At 41.8% G+C, this 21,316-nt stretch overlaps 2 protein-coding genes across 3 annotated transcripts in view; one reads left to right on the top strand and one right to left on the bottom strand.

Annotated features, from left to right (window-relative positions):
- The window catches only part of SH2D1A (SH2 domain containing 1A), a 43,008-nt gene that overhangs the window by 17,406 nt on the left and 4,286 nt on the right, over positions 1 to 21,316 (top strand). The gene's annotated exons all lie outside the window — the stretch shown is intronic.
- Positions 346 to 21,316, bottom strand: part of TENM1 (teneurin transmembrane protein 1) — a 349,702-nt gene continuing 328,731 nt past the window's right edge. For both annotated transcript variants that reach the window (XM_055818110.1, XM_055818111.1), the window contains 5 exons: positions 16,756 to 17,052; positions 12,239 to 12,626; positions 10,341 to 11,561; positions 9,710 to 9,852; positions 346 to 8,256 (listed from right to left, as the gene is read on the bottom strand). In XM_055818110.1, coding sequence (XP_055674085.1) covers positions 7,498 to 8,256; positions 9,710 to 9,852; positions 10,341 to 11,561; positions 12,239 to 12,626; positions 16,756 to 17,052 — 2,808 coding nt within the window. In that variant the 3' untranslated portion in view covers positions 346 to 7,497. The remainder of the gene's footprint in view (positions 8,257 to 9,709; positions 9,853 to 10,340; positions 11,562 to 12,238; positions 12,627 to 16,755; positions 17,053 to 21,316) is intronic.

The raw sequence follows: 21,316 nt of genomic DNA, 5'->3' as shown, positions 1-21,316 counted from the left end.
CTGGCTGGGGCCCAGCCTTGTTTGAGTGTGCTCAGTCTGCAAGGGGCATGCATCTGGTCTGGCTGGTAGGTTTGTGTCACCGTTAGTCACCCTGCAACTCACAGAAATGGTCCTGGCTATCAAAAGAATGTGGGTCTCCTGAGCTGTCTTCCAAAGCGTGAGACTAACAGTGATCACAAATGGGCTAAAAAAAAAAAAAAAAAAGAAAAAAAAAGATTTAAAAACAACAGCTCTTAAACATTGCATAGCCACCTTTGGGTTATTCTTGTTAAATATACTTCCAATGTCCACACAGCTTGGAAGGCTGGAAACGTTTCCTAAAAGAGAAAGATTTTTTTTCCCCCCCCCCCCAGAAATACCAGGCTACAGGCTCCTAATGCCACCAGCCACGGCCAGCCACGGCTCGGTGGCACGGAGAGAGGTGCCGCAGCTACTTGGGGCTGATGGCGGGTCCTGCGACAGCAGCTGCCTCCCTGCAATAGCCCCAGTGCGCGCGTATCTGCATGTGGGATACTGACATGGGGAAGCCTCCTTCACAGGTATGTTAAAAAACCCTCCATCATAATCTGCTTAATTGTTGGCATCCTGGACCCTGCCTTGTTTTCACCTCGTTAAGGGCAAGCTGGATGCAAATAGTGGCAGAGCTAAACGGGCAGCAGCTGCAGGATTCTGCAAGGTTAGGGTGCTCCAAGCAGCATTTGATAAGGCTGGAAGGTTAACCTTTTTTTTTTTTTTTTCTATAAGTGGTTCTATGTGTGTGTGCATGTATGAGAGTGTGTGCTGAGGCAGTGCAAGCAATGAAACATTTTCTGTGAAGCACAACAATATCTGTGCAAACCAGCAATGGGAATAAATGGCATAAACCAACAGCCCCATTGTAACAGGGACTGGCGGGCAATACTGTTTCAAAGTTGTGACAATTTTGGTTCATTATTTTCAGTCTAATTGAAGGCCAAATTTAATTTCTGGTGAAATGTTCCCGTCCCCCCAACTAGTCACATCATATTTTACACTGAATGTGCATGTGTTGCTCTGCGCCTCCTTGCTATATATACTAGTTGGGTGAAACAAGGGTCTTAATACAGTGCTGTACAGTGGCAGATCCAGCATGATTTACTCTTTAATAAAATATTTACAAGCTGGTTTTTTTTTTTAAAAAAATCATTACATAATTCAGCAAATGCTGGCCATGGAGGTGCTGAACTGCCCACTGCCAGCATGGAGTGCAGCATCTGCAGCACCAGCTGCTTTGCTGTCACTTGTGCCCATTGAACCTTTCCTTCTCTGTGCCTTAAAGGTTTCCTGACTTGCTGTGCATCTGCGGTGGCTGGTCCCTACCTTTTCTTCTCTGGTTTTGTGCTGCTGCAACCCATCGTTCCCCAGACCCAGGTGACCTGCTGGGTGCTGGCAGGGTGCGTGCCTACCCCCAGGCTTCCCGGGGAGCTCTTTTGCTTTCTAAGTGCTGGGTCTGAACTCCTGGTTTACTTGGGTTCTCCTGGGAGCAGGAAAGAACGTGCTTGGAAATGGTCCCTGCCAGATGATTGCACCATGGTGGGGATAAACATAGCGGGAAGCATTTTGCCCAAGGGCTGTTACCTATAGAAATGTCCTATTGACTTCAAGCGAAGGCTGAGGCTGGCAGTGTTGCACTTGCAAAGCCCGTGGCACCAGAGCAGCGGCCACTCATCTGCTCTGCGGTGCTGAGCCGAGGATAACTGGTTTGAATATGGCTGACTCCAGAAGTGCATTGTTTTTCTAAAAAAATACATAAAATAGGCCAGAATATGCCATTTTTGTTTAAAGCTGAGAATGTTGTTTCAGTTTCTGATGTAAATTATTAAGACAGAGGCTTGTTTGTGTTGTTTCTTTTGGGTACCCAAGGGTCTGGAATTGCCGTAGGCTTAAACAAGGTGGAAACAGAGAGAGAAGCTTGTGGTACCTGTGGGACAAGGAGTCGATGCTTGGTTATGGGAACAGTAATGTGGAAATTACATAGATTTCATGCATTGACTTAAGGATCTGTAGCTCTTCACACCTTTAGAGAACAGCAGCCACAATTTGTGGGCATGACTTCCCAGGTAATGTTTGTGTCACCGGCTTCCTCCTTCCCGCCGCCCTTGCCAGGCTGCAGTCACGCTGGGATGCAGCCCCTCGCCGGGATGCAGCCCCTCGCTGCTGCCGTTGCTCTGCCCTGTCCCTCCCCAGCCCCCCCCTCCTCTGGGTGCCGCAGCCCCGGCTCTGACAGCTAATTTTGCAGCTCACTGCAGGGACCCTGCGTCCCCTGCCCCAGCCCTCCCTGCTCTGCCTTCTCCCCAGTAAAGGCGCTGCCGCCCCTCTGCAGCGACTCGTCCCGCCACAGGTCTGGTTTTGCTTCCACCAAGCCCCCCCGCGCTCCCCGGCTGTGGCTGACAGACCTTCTGCAGCACTAAATCAATACCATCTCCCAGGCTGATTTTCTTTCCTTTTCTACCAGAGCACCCCTTTGGCCTCGCTTCCTTCTTATCCATCCAACGCAGCTCTTCCAGCCTCAGCCCTCATGCTGGTTTATTACCCTGTCAAGCTGCTCCAATCTGTTTTTCACCATGTAACCTTTCCTTTTAGCCTTAAACACTCCTTCTGCCCCTCCAGTCCACTGTCTCCTCCTCTCTGCTGTGTGCACTGGGCTTTTTATTTTTCCTCATGTGCATACTTTTGATACAGTCATTCATCATCATCTATTTGAGGCAGTTTGATAGAACGTGTATGTACTTAAACTTTGCTCCTTGGCCCCTACCACCACTGTGGTTCTCGGGAGTGCAAAGTCATAGAGCAGGATTTTTTATTTATTTATTTATTTATTTAAACTCTCTCATCTGTTCTGATGAAATGTAATGACATGTGCACAGAAACTGGCTGTGATTTCACCTGCAGTGAAACCTGCAGAGGTATATGCTTGAACTTTGGTGAATCAGGAGTAAAATTAAATCTTGCTAGCGATCCCCTGCCCCCCAACTTTTGAATCTATCAATATCGTCTGAAGCCCTTATTTAGCTGTACGGAAGCACCTTTTACTGACACAACCAGAACATCCCAAAAACCGTGGTGTAAACAAAGACAACATCACACACCATCAGTTTGCACCTTTATTTTTTAAAAATGAAATAGTCAAAGTACTTTCTTTTTCAAATATCGACACATAATATATTAACTTTTAATATTTACAGCGTGTTGCTGGGATGTTCTTGTAGAAAATGCATGCTTCTGGTCTGAAACCCAGAGCAAAATGCATCAGACCATTTAACTGCAGCCATATAACATAAACCTGTACAGTATCCAGTCACTATTCAGCACAGGAGTTAGAGCAGGAATAAAAAAATTGGGATCTATTGTTTCCTAGCAACGAGGCTGAGGCCATTATAACGCAATTTCTGTAAGATCAGAACCTCTAACTGGTGTTAGACAGAAACTGAAGATCTTGGCATACATTGTAAACATTTTTACTGTTGATGAGAAAGCTAAAAAGGAACGTTACTTTGACATATATCATATGCTATGCTTCTCTTCCTCATTTATTGACACTTCTGCCTGAAGAGTATGAAGATTTTAATGTTTTATCATGGTTCATACAAGTAAAATACTGTCAAGGACACGATCTGATATACTAACATTTATTAAAAGGCTAAAGTCCACCACGAGATCTAAGGAAAAACTGGAAATTGTCAAACACGTTTCCTTAGACAAATAATGGCAGGTGACAAATGCCCGGACAAATCCACAGCGAGTCCGACTTCACCATTCCCAGTTTCTGCCGAGAAGCGATTCATGCGGCAGTCAGGGTGCTTTCAACCTGGTAATGTTTTGTATCAAGGAGAGGTTTAAATAACAGTCAGCATTTGACGGGGAAAATCCTTACGGCTCTCGGCAGCAGCCTGAGCTGAGTGTCACCGTGCTAGATCAGCCACGCTACGGCGACCCCCCCCAGCAAGCTAAGACCCTGCCAGGGGTCTGCCGAGCTCCTTTTGCTCAGGCTAAAATAGGAGCTCCTTTGCCTAAACCGCTTTCTGCTCCGGACCTGCACCTTGGCTTCCCGCAGCGGCGCCTGCCATCGCTCCCCGGGGAAGAGCGGCCGGTGCCGCGGGGCTGGGTGGGCAGGGAGCGCGGGGCAGGGACCCCCAGCTGTGGGAGCACGCGTGGCCAAGGCGAGAGGCCACGTCTACCCAGCTAGTGTACAACTGAGAGACCGTTAAAGAGCTCAGACCAAACAGCTAGGATGTGTATACCGAGTTGCACATCGACCAGTTCATATATATTTATTTGGCTATGTTCTACATAGATATCTATATATATATATTTATACCTTTGAAATGTTCTAGATTTGCTAAATAAATATGAAAGCAAAGGAAGCATTACTTGTACACACTATTTGTTTGGCTGTCATAAAAAATATAGCACGTATTTCTCATGTACTTTGCTACAGGATAGTGTGCAATAGTGGGTTTTGTTTTATTTTATTTTTTTTCCTCTTTCAGAACTTTGCAGTGCAGAATGCTAGCTGGCATCAAATTATCTGATCTAAATACCAGTAAAAATTTCCATGCCATTATTTCTCTTTTTCTCATTTGGGTCTCTAGGTTATAGTGCAAAATAAAATTAGAAAAAAAAAAACCCAAACAAAAACCCTACAAAAAACAACACTGAGAAATTGGTCTAACTACTAGGAGAAAAAAAATGGAGACTGAAATATTCCCTGCCTCCATCTGAGGTTGTTCATGAACAAGATGGTCCAAAGCTATTTGTTTGCTTAGTTCTCACGAATCACGGCAGCTGGCCCATGTGTAGCTACAACTTCAGCCTCCAGTGCTTTCCGTAGTAACTCATTTCTTTAGCACTGTCATTTCAACACATTTGTATTTAGTTTCCTAAATTTCCAAAACTGTTATGATGAAGGCTTTTTTTTTTTTTTTTTGCTTTTGTAACCGGGCCATGTAATGTCATGTGATTCTTCATACATCCATATTCTCATAAGAAATATTGTTCAAAATTGTACCTTAGACTGCACCCAGGAACTGGGACAATGCCAATCTACTTTCAGAGACAAACTTATAACACATTTCATTCTTTGACCTTTTGGTATAATATGAGAACAACAGTAATCAAGGCAGTATTAAAAACACAGCTGTAGGTAATACAAAGTGCATTTCCTGCATATAATACAAATATAACTTTAAGAAACTAAAGGCACAAGCTAACTAAATATGTATTACATACTAGAAATGCACAGTTCAAGGTAATTCTAATAGCTTCAAATATTTGTTTATAATGGATATTTAAAGCAGTTTGAAAATGATCCTCATTAGTGAATTGCAAAAAAGTAGAATTGCTTAAAATATAAGTAAAATATACTCTAATATTGACATCTTGGATCAGTGATAAAATACATCATCACGTTTATGAATGCACTCTCTATATACAATTCATAAATTCTTCTTCCATTGATTAAAAGCATATTAGAGGCTCAAGGATTTGAGGGTCCATTTTTAGGCTGGTGTGGAGGTATTCAAATTCTCCGTGATTGTATGGAAAATTACACAAATCAGAGCTGTCAAACCTGGATCTTGTCAGCTCCTGATTCTGTACCTTAGTTAAGGATGAGCCCGATCAGGATGTGCATGTGAAGATTTTGGTCCACCATTCCCTGCGGCTGGGGAGTAGGGGGTGCTTTTAGGGGGTCAGGCTCCCGCTCAGCCTGATCCTGCACCCCCAAAGCTGCGCTGGCTCCAGGGGGAGCAGGAGGAGTCTGGAAAGAGACGCTAATGGTGTGAGGCTGGGACCTGAGGTCAAACCCCTGGCGGGGTTCTGGGCTCAGGTGCCAGCTCAGGCTCATCGCTAACTTTTTGGTACAGTCTGCTCCACTTGCCCAAAAACAAGGGAAGAAAGAAAACCGGAAAGAAAGGAAGAAAGAGAAAAAAAAGCACTTTGTTGGCTTCAGTAAATATGAGCAGAATTTTTTTCAATATATTTACTATGTCTGTTTGGAAAGAAATGTGCAATAACATCACTGTTACGGATACACAGGCTCTATAACAAGACTTCTAGCTCCCTCTGAAAGTCAGCAAAGGAAATCTGCTTACCTGTCCCACCCCTCCCCATGTGCCCTCCCCACCTCCCGATAACCAGGTCTTTTAAAAATGACAAGCTGAAAGAAGGATTACCTACTCTGCTATGAAGTAACTGTGCCAGCAGTGCATGATACCTTGGGAAATAAAAATTTCTGTCCATGCAATATAATGCTTTTCTATGTGCTCTAGATATTGAGCTGAAAAGTGAAGAGTCATCCCCAAAATGTTCTACGTTTATCAACATATTTACTATCCACACTTAGGTTCATCAACTCCCAGCCCACCAATCTTCTTCAGACTCGAAAAAATGAGTAATACAACAGGATTATTAATCTGAGATGAGAAGAACGCGATGCCTAAACCCAACAACACTGCAGTTTCCAGATGATCTGTGAAAAGGCGAGTCCTGCCCCAAGGACTACAGGCAGGACTGGTCCCGCACGGCTGGCTGTTACCGCACGGTGGGGGCTCTCCTCGATCCTGCCTGGGTCACGAGGCTGGTCCCAAAAGCACCGAGTTCAAGCCCAGGCTGAGCACACTGATGTCAGCAGAGACGCCTGCCGACTGCTGTGCCCACTGGCCCTTTGGCCACCCCGGCACCTGGTGGAAGCCCAGCAGTGTGGTGCCACCCTGCGCCCCTCCGCCAGGCAGATCTGCAGCCCTACCTGCGCTGCCGGGCTCCAGCGTAACCCAGTGCCGAGGGAAACCTTGGGAAAAAGCACCCCCAGGCAACACGGCGCTCATCACTGAGTGGCTGAGAGGTGGCTAAAGGCCATACAGGGCAGCCTTTTACTTACTGTATCCAAAAGAAGTCAGGTTTCCCAGGTTAGAAAACCCCTTAGATCATAGCTGTGAGGAATGACATGTGCAGGGCTGGTGAGCAACTACAAAATTTCCATACGCAGTCTGGTTTCTGTATGCAAACCCTGGAACTCACGGGAGATCTTACTGGGATAAAAACTACCCAGGAAATACGGGTTGCAGAATCAGGCTCTGTAAATTTTTAAATAATTGGTGAATTATTAAATCAACAACAACAGAAAAGCCGTGTTTCTTTAGAAGGTGGCAGAGCACGCTGCGCTCTCCCTCACCCCGCGGGGATGTGCGGTGTCACCCCCAGCACCTCGCGCGCAGGTCGCGCTGCTCAGCTGTCAGGACTCTGCTTCTGAAATTTTTGAATACTGCCACACAAGAACTAAAAATCGTCACTGTCATCTCTCAAAGAGTTAAACGAACAATATTAAAATACCATCTTCTGTCACATTTAAAGGCAGTTGGATATGTTTTTTCCTCTATATTTATATATACAGAGTTCTGATCTAGAAAAACCAATACAATAAACCATTTTACGTTTAAAAACAGGCAGTCTTTGGTGACGCAAAGGCAGAGATTTTCTTTGTTACCTTCTGCCTATTTCACTCTGTCTCATAAAGTGAATATTATTGGCACTGTCAGAAAGTTCGAGATACTGCTCCACAGATAAAACAAAATATCCATCGTAGCCTTGTACCCGCCCAGTGCTTAAAAGCTGCTGTTTCTCTCCATCTGTCCATGCCCTAATACCTTCTTCCCCTTCCTGTAGCCGCCTCTGCTCCTTAGTCCAGGCCTGAGCCACAGCTCTCTGCCTGGCTATCTCTAAGACATGGTTTTTTTCTTCTTCCACCGTTGTTCCATACCGAACGTTAAAGCACAGTGCGCCGTGCTGGAGCTGGATGTCAGCAAAGCGTCTAGTCCTCCCGTTGATCACAGAAGTCATCTGCGACACTGTGACGTTGACGCCATTCTCCAAGATGCGTCGTCCTCCGGTGTTGCCGATGAGGGCCAAATCTTCCTCCAAAGACCCCAGCTTGATGAAGTAGTGCGTGTCTCTGCCCTCTATGGTGAAATGGAGGTTCTCCAGATAGTGAGCGTTGTTGAGGATGGCAGCGATGCGCCGGCTGTCCTCGTTAGCCACGCCTATAATGTCAGCTGTCACTATACCATCCTTTATAGCAAATTTGATGCCTTTTCCAAACACTGAAGGAATAGCTGCAAATCGCGGTTGCTTTACTCCCTCATAGCACTTGCCATCACTGTACCTGGGTGTCATAGGAAGTTGATCCAAGGATATAAAGTTTCGGAGTTGCTTTTGTAGCTCACACTGAATACCAAGGATAGTCTGGAAAAGAAAATACCAATAAAGATTGCAGGCAAGGCACCTTGCAGTTCATGAGAGTGTCCCACAGACCCTGCTGATCTCTTAACTGCTTAGAATGGATCTTCAGTTTGTTTGGAAAACACTCTGTGCACCTAGAGAGCCCGGGAACATGCACATGCTCCCTAATCGCCTAAGGTACTGCTTTCTGTGTCTCGGACTCTTATCTCTAGAAAACAAATGGAAAACACATTTATCGCAAATGCTATTTTTGTATTTATTCTTCCTTTTCCCCTCCCCCTCCCCCCTTGAACTGTTACTCTAATGGCTGGTCTTTCGACTCTCAGGCATGGGGAAACCTGAACTCAAAGCTGTGCTCTTTCACATGACTCAGTGCTTAGTCTCTGTGCGTCTCATTATGTCTTCCCTAAAAGAGCAGTAACAGTTTTTATAGGCCATTTGTTAAGGAAAGCAGGCTGTGAAGGTCTCAAGACACTAGAACAATAGGAACGAGGCAACTACGTCAGATCTGTAGATCTTGCTCCCCAGTGAGGCTAAAAAAAGACCCTCACTCTAACCATCTATGTCTTTCAACACCATACCTATCATTACACTTTTTCTGTGTCTTTGTAACAGCTTCTTTATATCTCAGTGACAATTTTACATGGACAGAATGAGCTCTGACCCTTCAGCTCTGTGCACTTTGTGCAGTCATTTGTGCGTGGGAAAAGAAGTTTGTTAATGCTATGGATGTGAACTCACAACATTTTACACTTCCTTTTCTTAACTACATTAGAGGAAAGGCATCTTTCCTCTCTCATCTTTGCAAAATTATATTTCTTTGTTAACAGGTGCTCATATGGCCAAATGCAAAACATGAATGCCTGCTCAGAGCATCGGTAGTTGGCTCTGTTGCAGTTATACTGATTACTAGACCCTGATAGCTGCTCCATGGCTCTTCTTTACTGAAAATAAGCCCTGCAACAAGGTTGAGTTTTACAGATCCCCCTACAAAATCATAGTAACATTTCTGTTTTCCTGCACTAATTACGCAGAGGTACAGACTTGTAAAGCTCTTTATACCCTCAGTGATTTTGCATCTCTTGTGGCATCTTTGCTAATGAAGATGAAAATTTGTTGTTTTAATTTTTTAATTGAACAAAATTTTTTGTTGGCTTTTTCAATTCTCACACAAACCCTTTTAGCCTTTTGCCTATCCTTCCCCTCAAATTTGGATAGTTTCTCTGTAAACAGCTGCAAAGTTCCTTCACCGTGTTGCTAAAAGCTTCTCCTTAAAACTTTCCTCCACTCCGATACCAGCACATAATTGACAACATTAAAATTTCTAGCATTATTAGATTATTTGCCTTCCCTATTATGTTGAAGATATAGCCATATTGTTTCCTTGGTCTCCAATATTTTCTAATAAAATTCCATAACTTAGTATTAGAAGCAGCTGAAAAGAGTTTTTGCTAACCTTTCCAGGATCCCACTCTTGGGTTTTTGTTTGAAGCTGTAGAAGTTCGTATGTTGTCTCCAAAGCTTCTATCTCTGGTTTTGGGAATCCAGGTAGTACATTGTGCAACTGGAAACCAAACAGCTCTAGCCAACTTCCAATGTCTACAAAACAAGTAAAGGATGCTGGCAATAAGGCACATAAATCCTAGAAAAAGTGAGGGTAGTCTGCAGAAATCCTGACTACGCAGGAATAATGATTTCACATCAATTTATGTTTTCAGTACTGGTTACAGCATCTACTGTAGCAACAAATTATTTGATTACAAAGCATAGCTATACTCAAATCAATAGTGTACTTTCTATCTATTTATAACAGAAAAAATTCAAATTAAGCTGCCTCCATTCCCCCCCTGATTTTAGCATTTAGAAAAGCAGCAGACACAACTATAGTTATTTTATTGGTTACCGTAAAGGCTATAGAAAACAGATCAAGCTCAGCAAGTTGTTACCCATTAAAGAAACAACACTAACGTCTGTAAGATTAGAGCCAAATGGTAACTTTGGATGTACGCAAAAGATTCCTGGAGTCTTGAATCCATGCCAGAATTTGATAAAAAGTTGTATTTTCATGAGAAATGTGTTACTTTTACCTGTTGTATACTTAGCGACGTCTTGGATTCTGCCAACTGGGTAATTGTTTTCAAATGAGTAGAGATTAAACGGTTGTGGGACAGCATTCAGGTGTTTCCATATATGATGATTTGGTGTTGTCCACCGACCAGCAATGACATCATAGTCCCGCTGACCCAGATGAACTAATTTAGTAAGAGAATCATACAGCCCTCCATGAAAACCAATGATAACCTCGAAATCTGGATTAGTGTCCTGGTAGATCTCTCCATATGGGGTATACAAAATTTCTTTTATGACTTGGCCCCGACTGCTAAATACAGCTAGAGGTGTTCCAGTGTTATCACAGGCAACGTAATACTCTTCTCCACTGCTTAATTCCATTGCAATGAGATGACCTTGAAGATCGTAATATAGGGATGTTATTTCTGAGCTAGTATGATTGTACAAATGAGTAACTCTTATTGGATTGGAGAGATCAGCATAGAAGAACTGTAAGTGTTGTCCTAGGCTCGATTTGCTTGCAACTCGTCTTCCAAGACCATCATAACAGTATTGCACAGTCCAGCCAGACACTTTGTTGTACGCTTTGTTCAGCAGACCGTTAGAGTTGTACTCAAAGATCTCATTGCCTCTTTGCCTGAGAAAACCATCTTCGTCCATTTTATATTGAATTTCTCCCAGTCTGGTAATGCGATCTCTCAGATCATATCTCAGAGGAGTCAGGCGTGCACTGTTTCCATGGCTCAGCAAGTTGATGTTGCCGTTAAGGTCATAGCTGTAGCGCCACTGGGTTTTATCATTCACAGACACAGTCTGAAGTTGACCGTCAGCATCGTATTCATAAAAATATCTTGTTATATTGGCATCTACACCTACGCGTATATCACAGATCACCATACGACCCATATTATCATACTGGATGGTCATCCAGTAAGCTATAGACTTGAGAATTTCGTATTGTACTTCAATCACCTGACCATTCGCACTAAAAATTTTGGTATGTTTCATCACAGTGGTGGTTATAACTTGGTTTAAATCATAATTAATGACACTGAATTTTCCAAATTGCTCCGTCCTGCCAGAAACGTCGACGTAACGGTACAGATCGATGGGAAGAGGTGTCTCGTTTATCATGGCCTGCATACTCGTGACACGGAAGTTGTTATAGCTGTAGTCAAATCTGGCATTTACGAGCCCTTCTTCACTGAACCTGAAGATTTGGCGACCAATAAGTGGACCTGTCCGAAACAAACAGGGAAAAGAGGAAAAGCAAAAATGCCAATGAATTACGTCCACAGTATACTTACCCTACAGACCTAGCACAGACAGGCGATGAACTCAAATATACCCTTAAGCCTTATTGCTACTTGACTGTCTCAGAAAATACCATTAACTATGAATATGTTAAATTATTCTCTCGCAAACCTTTATTAATGCTCGCTCTACAAAATATTTATATTTTATTAACATTTGTTTAAATGAATGCTATTTTATTCACAATTATGATTTCTATTTACTTACAAGATAATTCTAAACAAAATTTATTTTACAGTGTGATTTCTTTCCTCATATAAACAGTCCTTTTGAATTTATGTTATATTATGTTATAAACAGGGAAAGTTGAAAATACAAACAATAAACCAACTTGATTTAGTATTTAGCAAATATCCACACAGTGGAATAAAAACAATCAAACATTATAAGAGCTATTCCATACCAAGCAATAAAAAGAAAACTGTATTTCAAATGGGACAGCTATATATGCCTATGGACACAGACATAGAGATATACACATATTTTTCTATTGAAACATAAAATATAAGAACTTATAGACATAAAAATAATGGAATTTCATGCCAGGTACGTGCAGGATCAGGGCCAAAAATTTTAACGAAGTAGTGACGGTTACACAAACCTGTTTGCCTGTATCTGATGGTACAGATGAACCCATCATGCATTAAATGTATTGTTTTAATAACTCCAGAAGATTCCTCATAGGTGAACGTGACTTGAGTAGTATCATAAAGAATCTCAGAAAGTCGGGACTGTTTGGTGTATTTGTAAAGGACCCTGCGCCCTGTCCCAGGATATAATGTTTGCAGAAGCCGTCCGTCTCTGGCGACGTCCTGTATGAAAGCCGCGTTGCTGTCTGGAGGGGTATAGATGTTGCGGTAGTAGCCGACGGACAGCATGGTTTGCAAGGCATGGCGCACCATGCTCGGCATGGTGACCGAGAGCAGGTAGTCAGACTGGTCGTACTCAAAGATGTAGCGGCGCTGGCTGTGCAACAGGAGCATCACGGACTGCAATCAAACAGGGATGGCACTATAAGTGGCTGATCAAGCAAATGATTATTGAGCTAGTGAGTGCTTGAAGGTTAAGGAAATGCTGCAACAACCACCCACTCTTGTTTGCTCTTACTGTCTGTACAATTCCAAGTGAAGCTTTCAGCTCCAGGAGACCTGGCCAGCAAGGTGGTACAAAACAGGAGGAGAATATTAATGTCTGGAGGTAAGGACCTCCAAACTGGAAGGCAGATGTGGCTCTCAGTAGCATTTCAAACTCATGCTGACTTGCTACGGTTGCTTTGAAATATTCAGGTCATCCTCCCAGGAAGCAAACACAGAGAGAATCTCTTCCTCACACACAGCAGAGCATCTGCACCAGCAGATGTTTCTAGGGGAGGTGGAAAGAGGAAACTTTCAATGCTGTGTATAAGATGTTTACCTTTTATTGGCATTCTGCATCTATCTAGCACAGACCTACCCCTTTTTCTGCATGTCTTCCATTAAATGCACATTGCCCCTGAGGTTGCAGTATCTCTGTGCTTACAGATGGATGAAAATAGTCTGCAGGTTCTTTGGTGTGACTACTTCTATCTCTGGTTTACAATGTTTACAAAGAATATAATTTCTACACAGGTACTTGATATTTGCCCGGTGTTGGTTAACTGTGGCTGGCCAATGAAAGCTGGTTGGTTTGCTTGGCAGATGAATGTGCAAGCATGACTGACATTTTTCTGTGCAAATTTAAAATCTGGGTTCTGTAAACCTTTTCACCGGTCACGTGCAAAGTCACAGTGTCACAGAGTATGAGCCCACTGGTGAACAGTCACTGTTGAAACAAGCATAATGAAAACACAGAGTGAAAATGAATGGTGGAACTTTGTAGCTTTCCCCCAGCTCCAGTAAGTGGCTTAGCTGGACCACAGCACTGCACATCCTTGCCACACTGCCTGAGCTGAGTCGGAGAGCTGGCACTGCACAGTTCTTAGCTCACAGCCCAAACCTACCAGGCACATAAGCAAATTTGTCAGGCTTCTGCATGACTGAGACCTCACACAAAGCAAAGTCTTATGAGGAACAGCGTCACTGCTTTTTTCACAGAGCATTGGGGAAAGAAATCGGGGAAAAAAGGGCATTTTTTTCCCCTCTAAACTAAAAACCTTCTCTGGGAAGAACACATGGAGAGCTCAGCCCTGCAATGTGTTAAGTAACACTGGCCCCGAGCCACTTTGCTCTGACAGATAACCCGAGTGGTTATTCAAAGGGCCAAAGATAGGCTAAGCCTTGGCCATCCTCCCTGCACCCCCGGCCCCCTGCCCTCCCAAGATGTATTTCTTCCTGCCCTTGGTGCAAAGACATCTGTCACCTGTACACAAGCCAGAGAGCGCCAACATATGCCACTCGCAAGTCACTTTCTGCCAACCAGTGATGACAGACCTTTACACTGAGCTTTTTCTGATCACTTTATTGCTGGTCTGCCAAGCATTTCTAACATGCAGCGTTTATTTTGTTTTCACCTTCAGTCAAGAGTCCCCAATCTGCAGTAAACCACTGGCTGAACTCTCTCCTAGCACTGATGTGATGCCTCGCTCTATATACTGCTCCCAGGCCTGTTTTTAAGCTGTCTGCCATTGACAGAGTATGAACAACAAGATCAGAAACATCTCTAATGTAACTTTAGTGCCCATGTGCCATTTTTACAGCACTTTGTGGCTTTTCCACTTTTGTCAAGGATAGTAGAAGGATAGACGGTACAAAGGTCGGAGACTCAGTATCCTTTCTAGTCTATTAGAGAATACCATAAAGAGGCAAAAAAAAAATATATATTCACAATTCATCCTAATAATATCACAATAGATTTTTCAACTCTTTTCACAAATTGGGTTCTAATTGTTTTAAAGGATTTCAGAGGGTAGCTCGTAAAACATGCAAAAAGCTGTTGTTTTATAAAAACAACCACAGCTTGGTCAACCACGTAATGATTGATGCCGCATGGTACAGCAAGACAAACAGCCAGTGGCAATTACTCGGAGCTCTGCTGGGAAGGCACAAATGCTGAGCATCGCCACTAGATGTCATTTCTGTCCAACGTACACACGCAGCCGCTCATCTGTTTTGTCTGGTGGCGAACGTGGGATTTTGGAAGCAAGCCTGAAGTATTCAGGAGATTTTATAACACCATTAACTAACGGAGGAAAGTGACCAAAACAAAAGGAACTGAATCTCAAGTCAAAATTACTTACAGTGCTGCTATCATCCTGCTTTTTAAAACCTAAATTACTGGACCTAATTTTGGAAGGGGTACAGATTTTTGAAAACTAACTCATCAAGTGCTAAAAATGAAGAATTAAATAACTATGAATTGGAAGAGAACTATATAATTGATTTTTTGATAAAAGGAATCATTGGGACTTATGAGGTTTCAGACAACCTTTAGCAATCATTACCTAATTAACACAATGAGTTATAGACTTCAATGGAGCCAAAAAATTATATTTCAGTGTCTAATTTTGACATTGAATTCATCTTCCTTTGGCACAAGGAACAAAACAATGATGAAAGTACATTAAATAGCTGGGAGATTATGTTCATGCTGTGTATGACTTTCAATAATTTTAATGACAAGTTACAGCATGACCCAAGTCTGCTGCTACCTGAACCAGTAAACTTTTGCCATTTGCTTCTGCAAGATGAGGATTTGGCCACTTGTGTAGAATTTCAGAATAACATTTTTAAGTTATATGGCTTTATTTACAAGCTCATCACAAACTAAGAGCAGATGAAGTGATTTGGAAAGATAAGAAGCATACATCTTTCCAAAATCACAGTCCATTAAGCCCAAAGAAAAAATAACAGATTACTCCAAACCCCACATTGTCTGAATATTTGAAAGCTGTGCTAAATGCGTGTTTACTTGCAATTTGCAGAAGAGCATACAGACAAAAGAAGGCCTGACAAATTTATCTGAACCAAATATATCTTCTGAAGCTTCTAGGGTTTGCCAATCTTGTTAACACACGCAAGAACCATCGTGCATGCAGACAGGGAAGGAATCACATTTTTATGCATTCTCCAGTCTCAATCTTTTTTTTTTTTTTTCTCTGGGTTAGGTTTAGGTTTTTTGAGGATCAGGCTTAAATACTTTCAAAATAAGTACAGCAAAGTTTATCTTAAAAGTACACATTTGGAACTTTTTCATGTATAAATAACTTCAAAGTCATTGGATTGCCTGCGTGTAATACCCCCTATCAGTTTTGCCTCACCTGCCCCCTCCTAGCCTTTCCCTCTGGTTTAAGAGGTTCAGAGAAAATGTTCTGCAAACTCAGGGTATATTGGATAGTCCAAGATGTTGCTATTTACAAAAAAAAAAAAAAAAAAAAGAAAAAAAAAAGGTTAAAAGGACACTGTTTGAATACAATTTCACACCAAGTTCTGAAAGCTTCAAAAATGCAGATTGGCGTCTTGGGTTTGAGAGACAAGACCAAATGAAACGCTTCTACAGCTGTAGTCTGTACAACACTTATCCCCCCATTTTGTGACCATTACCTATAGACATAACTGAAAATTACAATACTTAGGCAGTTTCAACACGAAGTCACTATAAAAGCAGAGCAATAACTCATTTCATATTAACGTTTCCCCTCCCAAATGGCCCTCATAAATACTGAAGTAATCCTTCTCCTCACAGGATCAATCTCTTTCTTTACAGCGCAGCACTGAATAGGTGCAAACTTGCACTCACTGGCTTAAAAGAATTGTGTTTGTGGGGAGCAAAACATTCCCTTTCAGTGACTGTTGTATTTCTGACTATGTTATACAGAGTAGCAACATGCTTTTCCACAGTGAGTGTCCTTTGTTCACTTGAACTTGGACTGAGACCAAGAAGTCATTTTTACCTAGCAATTAAACCAACCTGAGGTACTGATTAACTTTCTTCAGAAGCAAACTGTGGCAGGTTTGAGCAGATGACATGTGGGTCTAAGCACATCCAGAGACATTTTTATCTAGTCATGTAATTGTATGCATTTTCTGATTAAAAAGGCCTTAAATACTCTTGCAAGAGGTATCATTATAACATGGTTCAGAATATCATATCAAAACACATACTTTTGCCTTGGTACAACAATCCACTTTTAAAACTATTTACCTTTTCCAAATATGTGTAACTCCATATTTTACCATCTGCCCATGTCCTGGAAATTATGTTCCCACTTGGATCATACTCCATTTTCTCAGTCCAGGTTCCTCTTTGGATATAGGTGACTAATCCAGAATGTGAATAAGTGATATTGACCTCATTGTACTTGCTGATGGGTGACCATAAAACTGGGCGCCCTGTCTGGTCATACATAATCCGAAGAGTGAATTTTCGATGATCATCATAAATCTTTCCTGTTCTGGTCACATGATCAAAATCAATGGAGAGCAGGTTTCTGTTGTGCGCCTAAACGCGAAGATATAGTAAGGTAAGAAAACAATGCATCTTAATCACACACACCACAAACATTTCTGTGTCAGCTCTAATAAAAACATGCAATGGTTTAACATTATGATGGAAAACTTAGGGCTTATTAGAGATGAGAAATTAGATAAATAACTCTGATGAGAAACAGGAAGACCAAGAAACAAAACGCTGCTTGCAGTGTTATTCTACTTTGCATTACGGGACGCTTCCCACTTCCATGTGCTAGACCCTCACCTCTGCTCTCACCTTTTCCTAAGTTTTTCTTCCTTCTTCTCAACTGTGGATGGACTTCTTGATTCCAGCCACAAAGATGTGTAGTTAAACACACAAATTAACGAAGACATGCTATCTCACATCCTCTCTCTTAAGGTCTGTTAACGTTGACAGGTCAGCTACTGCTGTGGGATAGCCCACATCAGGTCACATACCGATGCTGCAAAGGAAAGAGCTGTGCTTGCAGCTCCTGAAGACCCTGCTCACCAGTGTCCTCAAACTTCTTCACAAAACCACCCCGCTCCCAGAGCTCATGAAAGTCAGTGGCAGTGATGCCTGGTGCTGCCCATATTCCTGCTTGCAGCTCTCTCACCACATTTGGGACCTGCAAAATTTGTTAAGCTCACTGTGTCCGACAGACTGACAGAGTGTCTGTGCTACGCTCTGTTAGCATGTGTGGTCCGACAGGAAAAATGCAGAGGGGCAGCCCACTCTCCATCTGAAGGCAAGTTCAAAGCTGAGCCAGTTTCATGAAGACAAAATACATTTATCCAGTGCTTTCATCATCTGCCTCCTTACATCCATTCAGTCACTGGGCCATCACTATTAGACTCCATTTAAATCAGAGATACAGTGTAGGGAACCATAAAACATTGTTCACTGGCTTGTCTTTCTCAGATCGATGCACAATGCGCTCACTGTATTAATCTACCACATTTTATTTAATCACTTGTATTAATCTATTCCAATTAATAACTTCTTACAGCAGAGACGATGTCAGTGCAGGTGTTAGCACAGTGCACAGCACAGAGCTTGCTCCTCATTGAGACCTGGAGGCATAGCCGTAACGTAAATGGTTAAGAATACCTGTTTAATAATTCAAGCTGTGATCATATGGTAGTAGTGATTAGAAAGAGCTGCTTTTTCTTTCCCTTTTCTGTTTTTAGATACAAAATAATTTGAAAATCTAGAAGAAGCAGGTGTTCTTTCTTCAACTACCATTCCTGTGGTTTTATATACACACATGTCTAACTTTAATAGTGTTCATTTACAATAGCTGTAAAATACCTATATACCCCTGTAGACTGCTGTAACTATTACAATTTATGCTCTAATGATAGTTAAGGAGCCCAAGTAAAATGTGATGCTCAGTTCAACTGTATTTGCTTGTATACAGTCTGATGGATTAAGTTTATTATAATATATTTCTTTGCAAACTTCTTGCAATATCTGAAAACAAATCCTCTTGGTGGTAAAATAACTAAAAAGCAACCAGAGGATATACTCTGGCTCATTTTCATTTACTGTCTGTGCACATATTTAATGTTCTTATTACTATTACTATTATTATTATTATTATTGTAGAATACACTTAGGAGAAAGGAAAGTCTTGAATACAAATTGCTTGCAATCTAAATTTCAGGGATGATACACAACAAATATAAGCGAAAATCAAACAGGCAGAATTACCAGCAAAGTGGACACTAGAAGTATCTGAAAGCTCACAGAGTTACAACAAGGTTTGGGTGAATGCCACCATTTCCCTAATATTCCTCATCTTATGTCTTGTTTGTTTACTTTCTTACATTAGAGTTAAGTTGAATTTAACACCCTTCTCAAGGCGAGACAGAACGGTACATGGGTAGCAGGCCTCATTTCAATGGTGTCACTGAAAAGCTGATTTCAGATCCCAGTGATTTCTCAAAGACAACTCCTCCAACGTACATACAACGTTGTGAGGAGCCCCTGTGAGAGGCTGGAGCTTGTGTTCTGTTCTAAGCCAGGGAAAACTGGTTTCTGAAGTAATGTCAGGTCAGAATGCCAGTTGATGAAAACAGGGAGAAAATTCAGCTAACATCAATAGTGTTAGCAGTGCACAAAAAGATGTATTTGTTATATATTTTTAAATATTTGTTGACTCTACTTCCTTTACTTGGATAGGTAGAAATCTTGAAGTATAAACAATCACAGAAATGTGCATTTCTCTTGACATTCATTCTCAAACCTAAACTGTCAACAATGTGTAAATCAGATGAGATGACTAGTATTTCCTTCTCTGTGTTTTGATTTGAGTCAACATAAACTGATAGACAATGGCAGAGGATTTGGTCTTATCATTAGAACCTGCCGTAAGACTGGTAAACGAAGGGAGATCATTTGGTAAATGCAGTAATAAACACAGCTGTCAAAGCCTGTACCTGCAGGACTTCTGAACTGAGGCCACTTCCATTTTTTGTTATTAAAAAAACCCCCACAAAACCACAACCAAAAATAAGTAAGATTGGCCAAGCATTCAGTTTTCAATTTCATAGATATTCAGCTATAAAACCTGGACTGCATCCAATGCCAAGTTTCTCTAAGTTATGCAAAAGACAGGAGGCAACAGAGCTGCATTCTAATAAGTATATTACTATGCATCATGCTCATTGGTTTTAACAGCAGCCTTTGCTTCATTTTTAGAAGTCAATTAAAACAGCAGTTCAATTGATAAAAAAGAAGTCTTGCTAGATTAAGATTGATGCTAAAATGCCTGATTGTACATAGATTTATTATTAATATAAAATGCATACATGCCTACAGACTGTTTTATACACTTTCAGGAAGTGCCAGGGCAGGCAGTTCTGCACTTAAAGGAAACCTGTGATTAATTCCCATTTCCCACATTGATTTATACACTGAGATAAAGTTAGATGTCTGTTCCAGCATTTCAGTTAACTTACTCACTTCTGCTCTGTTTCTAAAGCAGGGAATTCGTACCATGCAAAAATCCCACTTTTAAAAACACAGTGTTTACAGCATTATTCAGAACGTGCTAACAGTGGCCTCTTTCCAAAACTGGAAATAACACTAATAGAGTGAGATGCTTTCAAGATGGTTACTAATTGCTATTAAGAATTAAAAATGTTAGGACCAGGCAGAGAAGGAAAAGCTTTCTTCTCTTCAACTAGGTCATCCTTTATCTCATTCCCAGTTACCTGCCTTCTAATTTATACCTCTTTGCACACAAAGCCTTTTGTTTCAGTGACGGTATCAGGACTGATCTCTAAGTAACATCTTTAAACCCCATTTCTATGCTTTTTCTTTTTTTTTTTTCCCCTCCGAAAACTTCCATTGTACTGGGCTTTTTTTCTTTAACCAAGAGCTCCTGCAAGTCTGTTCATTTCCACTGAGAACAGGTCCAGTCCCCAGAGCTTTTCTTTACATATATTTTCAAAGTTCAGCATCGTTCTTTCTGCCCTACATTGCAAGCTTTCTAACATACTTCCTGTTGTGCCAGTCATGGCGTATTAAGTGTTTTAAAACTTTCTTTTTAGAATATAACTCACCAGAAGTTTTCAGAAGGTTTCACAGAACCTCATTCAGCATAAGGGCTTCTAATGATGCTATGTTTTTTTCCCCAGCAGTACTCAAGGATCTGTCAACAGCAAGCCCTAAATCCCTTTCATTATTTGGCGTATGGCTTCAAACACACTATATGATGGTATTTTTGCTCCTGCTGTCCTGAATATTTCCTTTAATCACCAAGGATAGATAGCTGTCTCTGGGTAAATTCTGCTGCTCCTTTGCCTTCCTTGCCAGCTGCACTGTTCCAGCACCTTCCACCTCAGCTGACTCCCCACTCCATCAGCATCTCATGCAAAGCCCTCAGTGCTAAAGCTGGACTCCAGGCCCACATATTTCGCCTGTCCTTCAAAGTCCTTCCGATCGGCAGTAACAGCCTCAATAGCCCATCTGACCCTTTCTCTTGTGCCAATTTACATGGTGTACCCTATGCACAGAATATTTCTCATCCTTTCCACTATCAAATCCTCATTTAATGTGCTATCCCACCAGGTTCCCTCCAGCCTTGCCCTCACAGCCCTCGGACAGACGGTCCTAGAGCTCAGTACAGTCAAGGGAGGGGAAAAGACTGTAACACAGGTAGCTGACTTGGCCTTCTGAGCAGGTAGGGATAATCCATAAGCTCCCTTGACCTTGGGTAGGTATAAAAAGACACAATTTACAGAAATAAAAAGGCAATGTTCAACAG

Source organism: Falco peregrinus, chromosome 13, assembly GCF_023634155.1.
Source record: "Falco peregrinus isolate bFalPer1 chromosome 13, bFalPer1.pri, whole genome shotgun sequence".
Classification (NCBI taxonomy): domain Eukaryota; kingdom Metazoa; phylum Chordata; class Aves; order Falconiformes; family Falconidae; genus Falco; species Falco peregrinus.
Note: the sequence above shows the minus strand (reverse complement) of the source record. Positions and strands in the feature narration are given on the sequence as shown.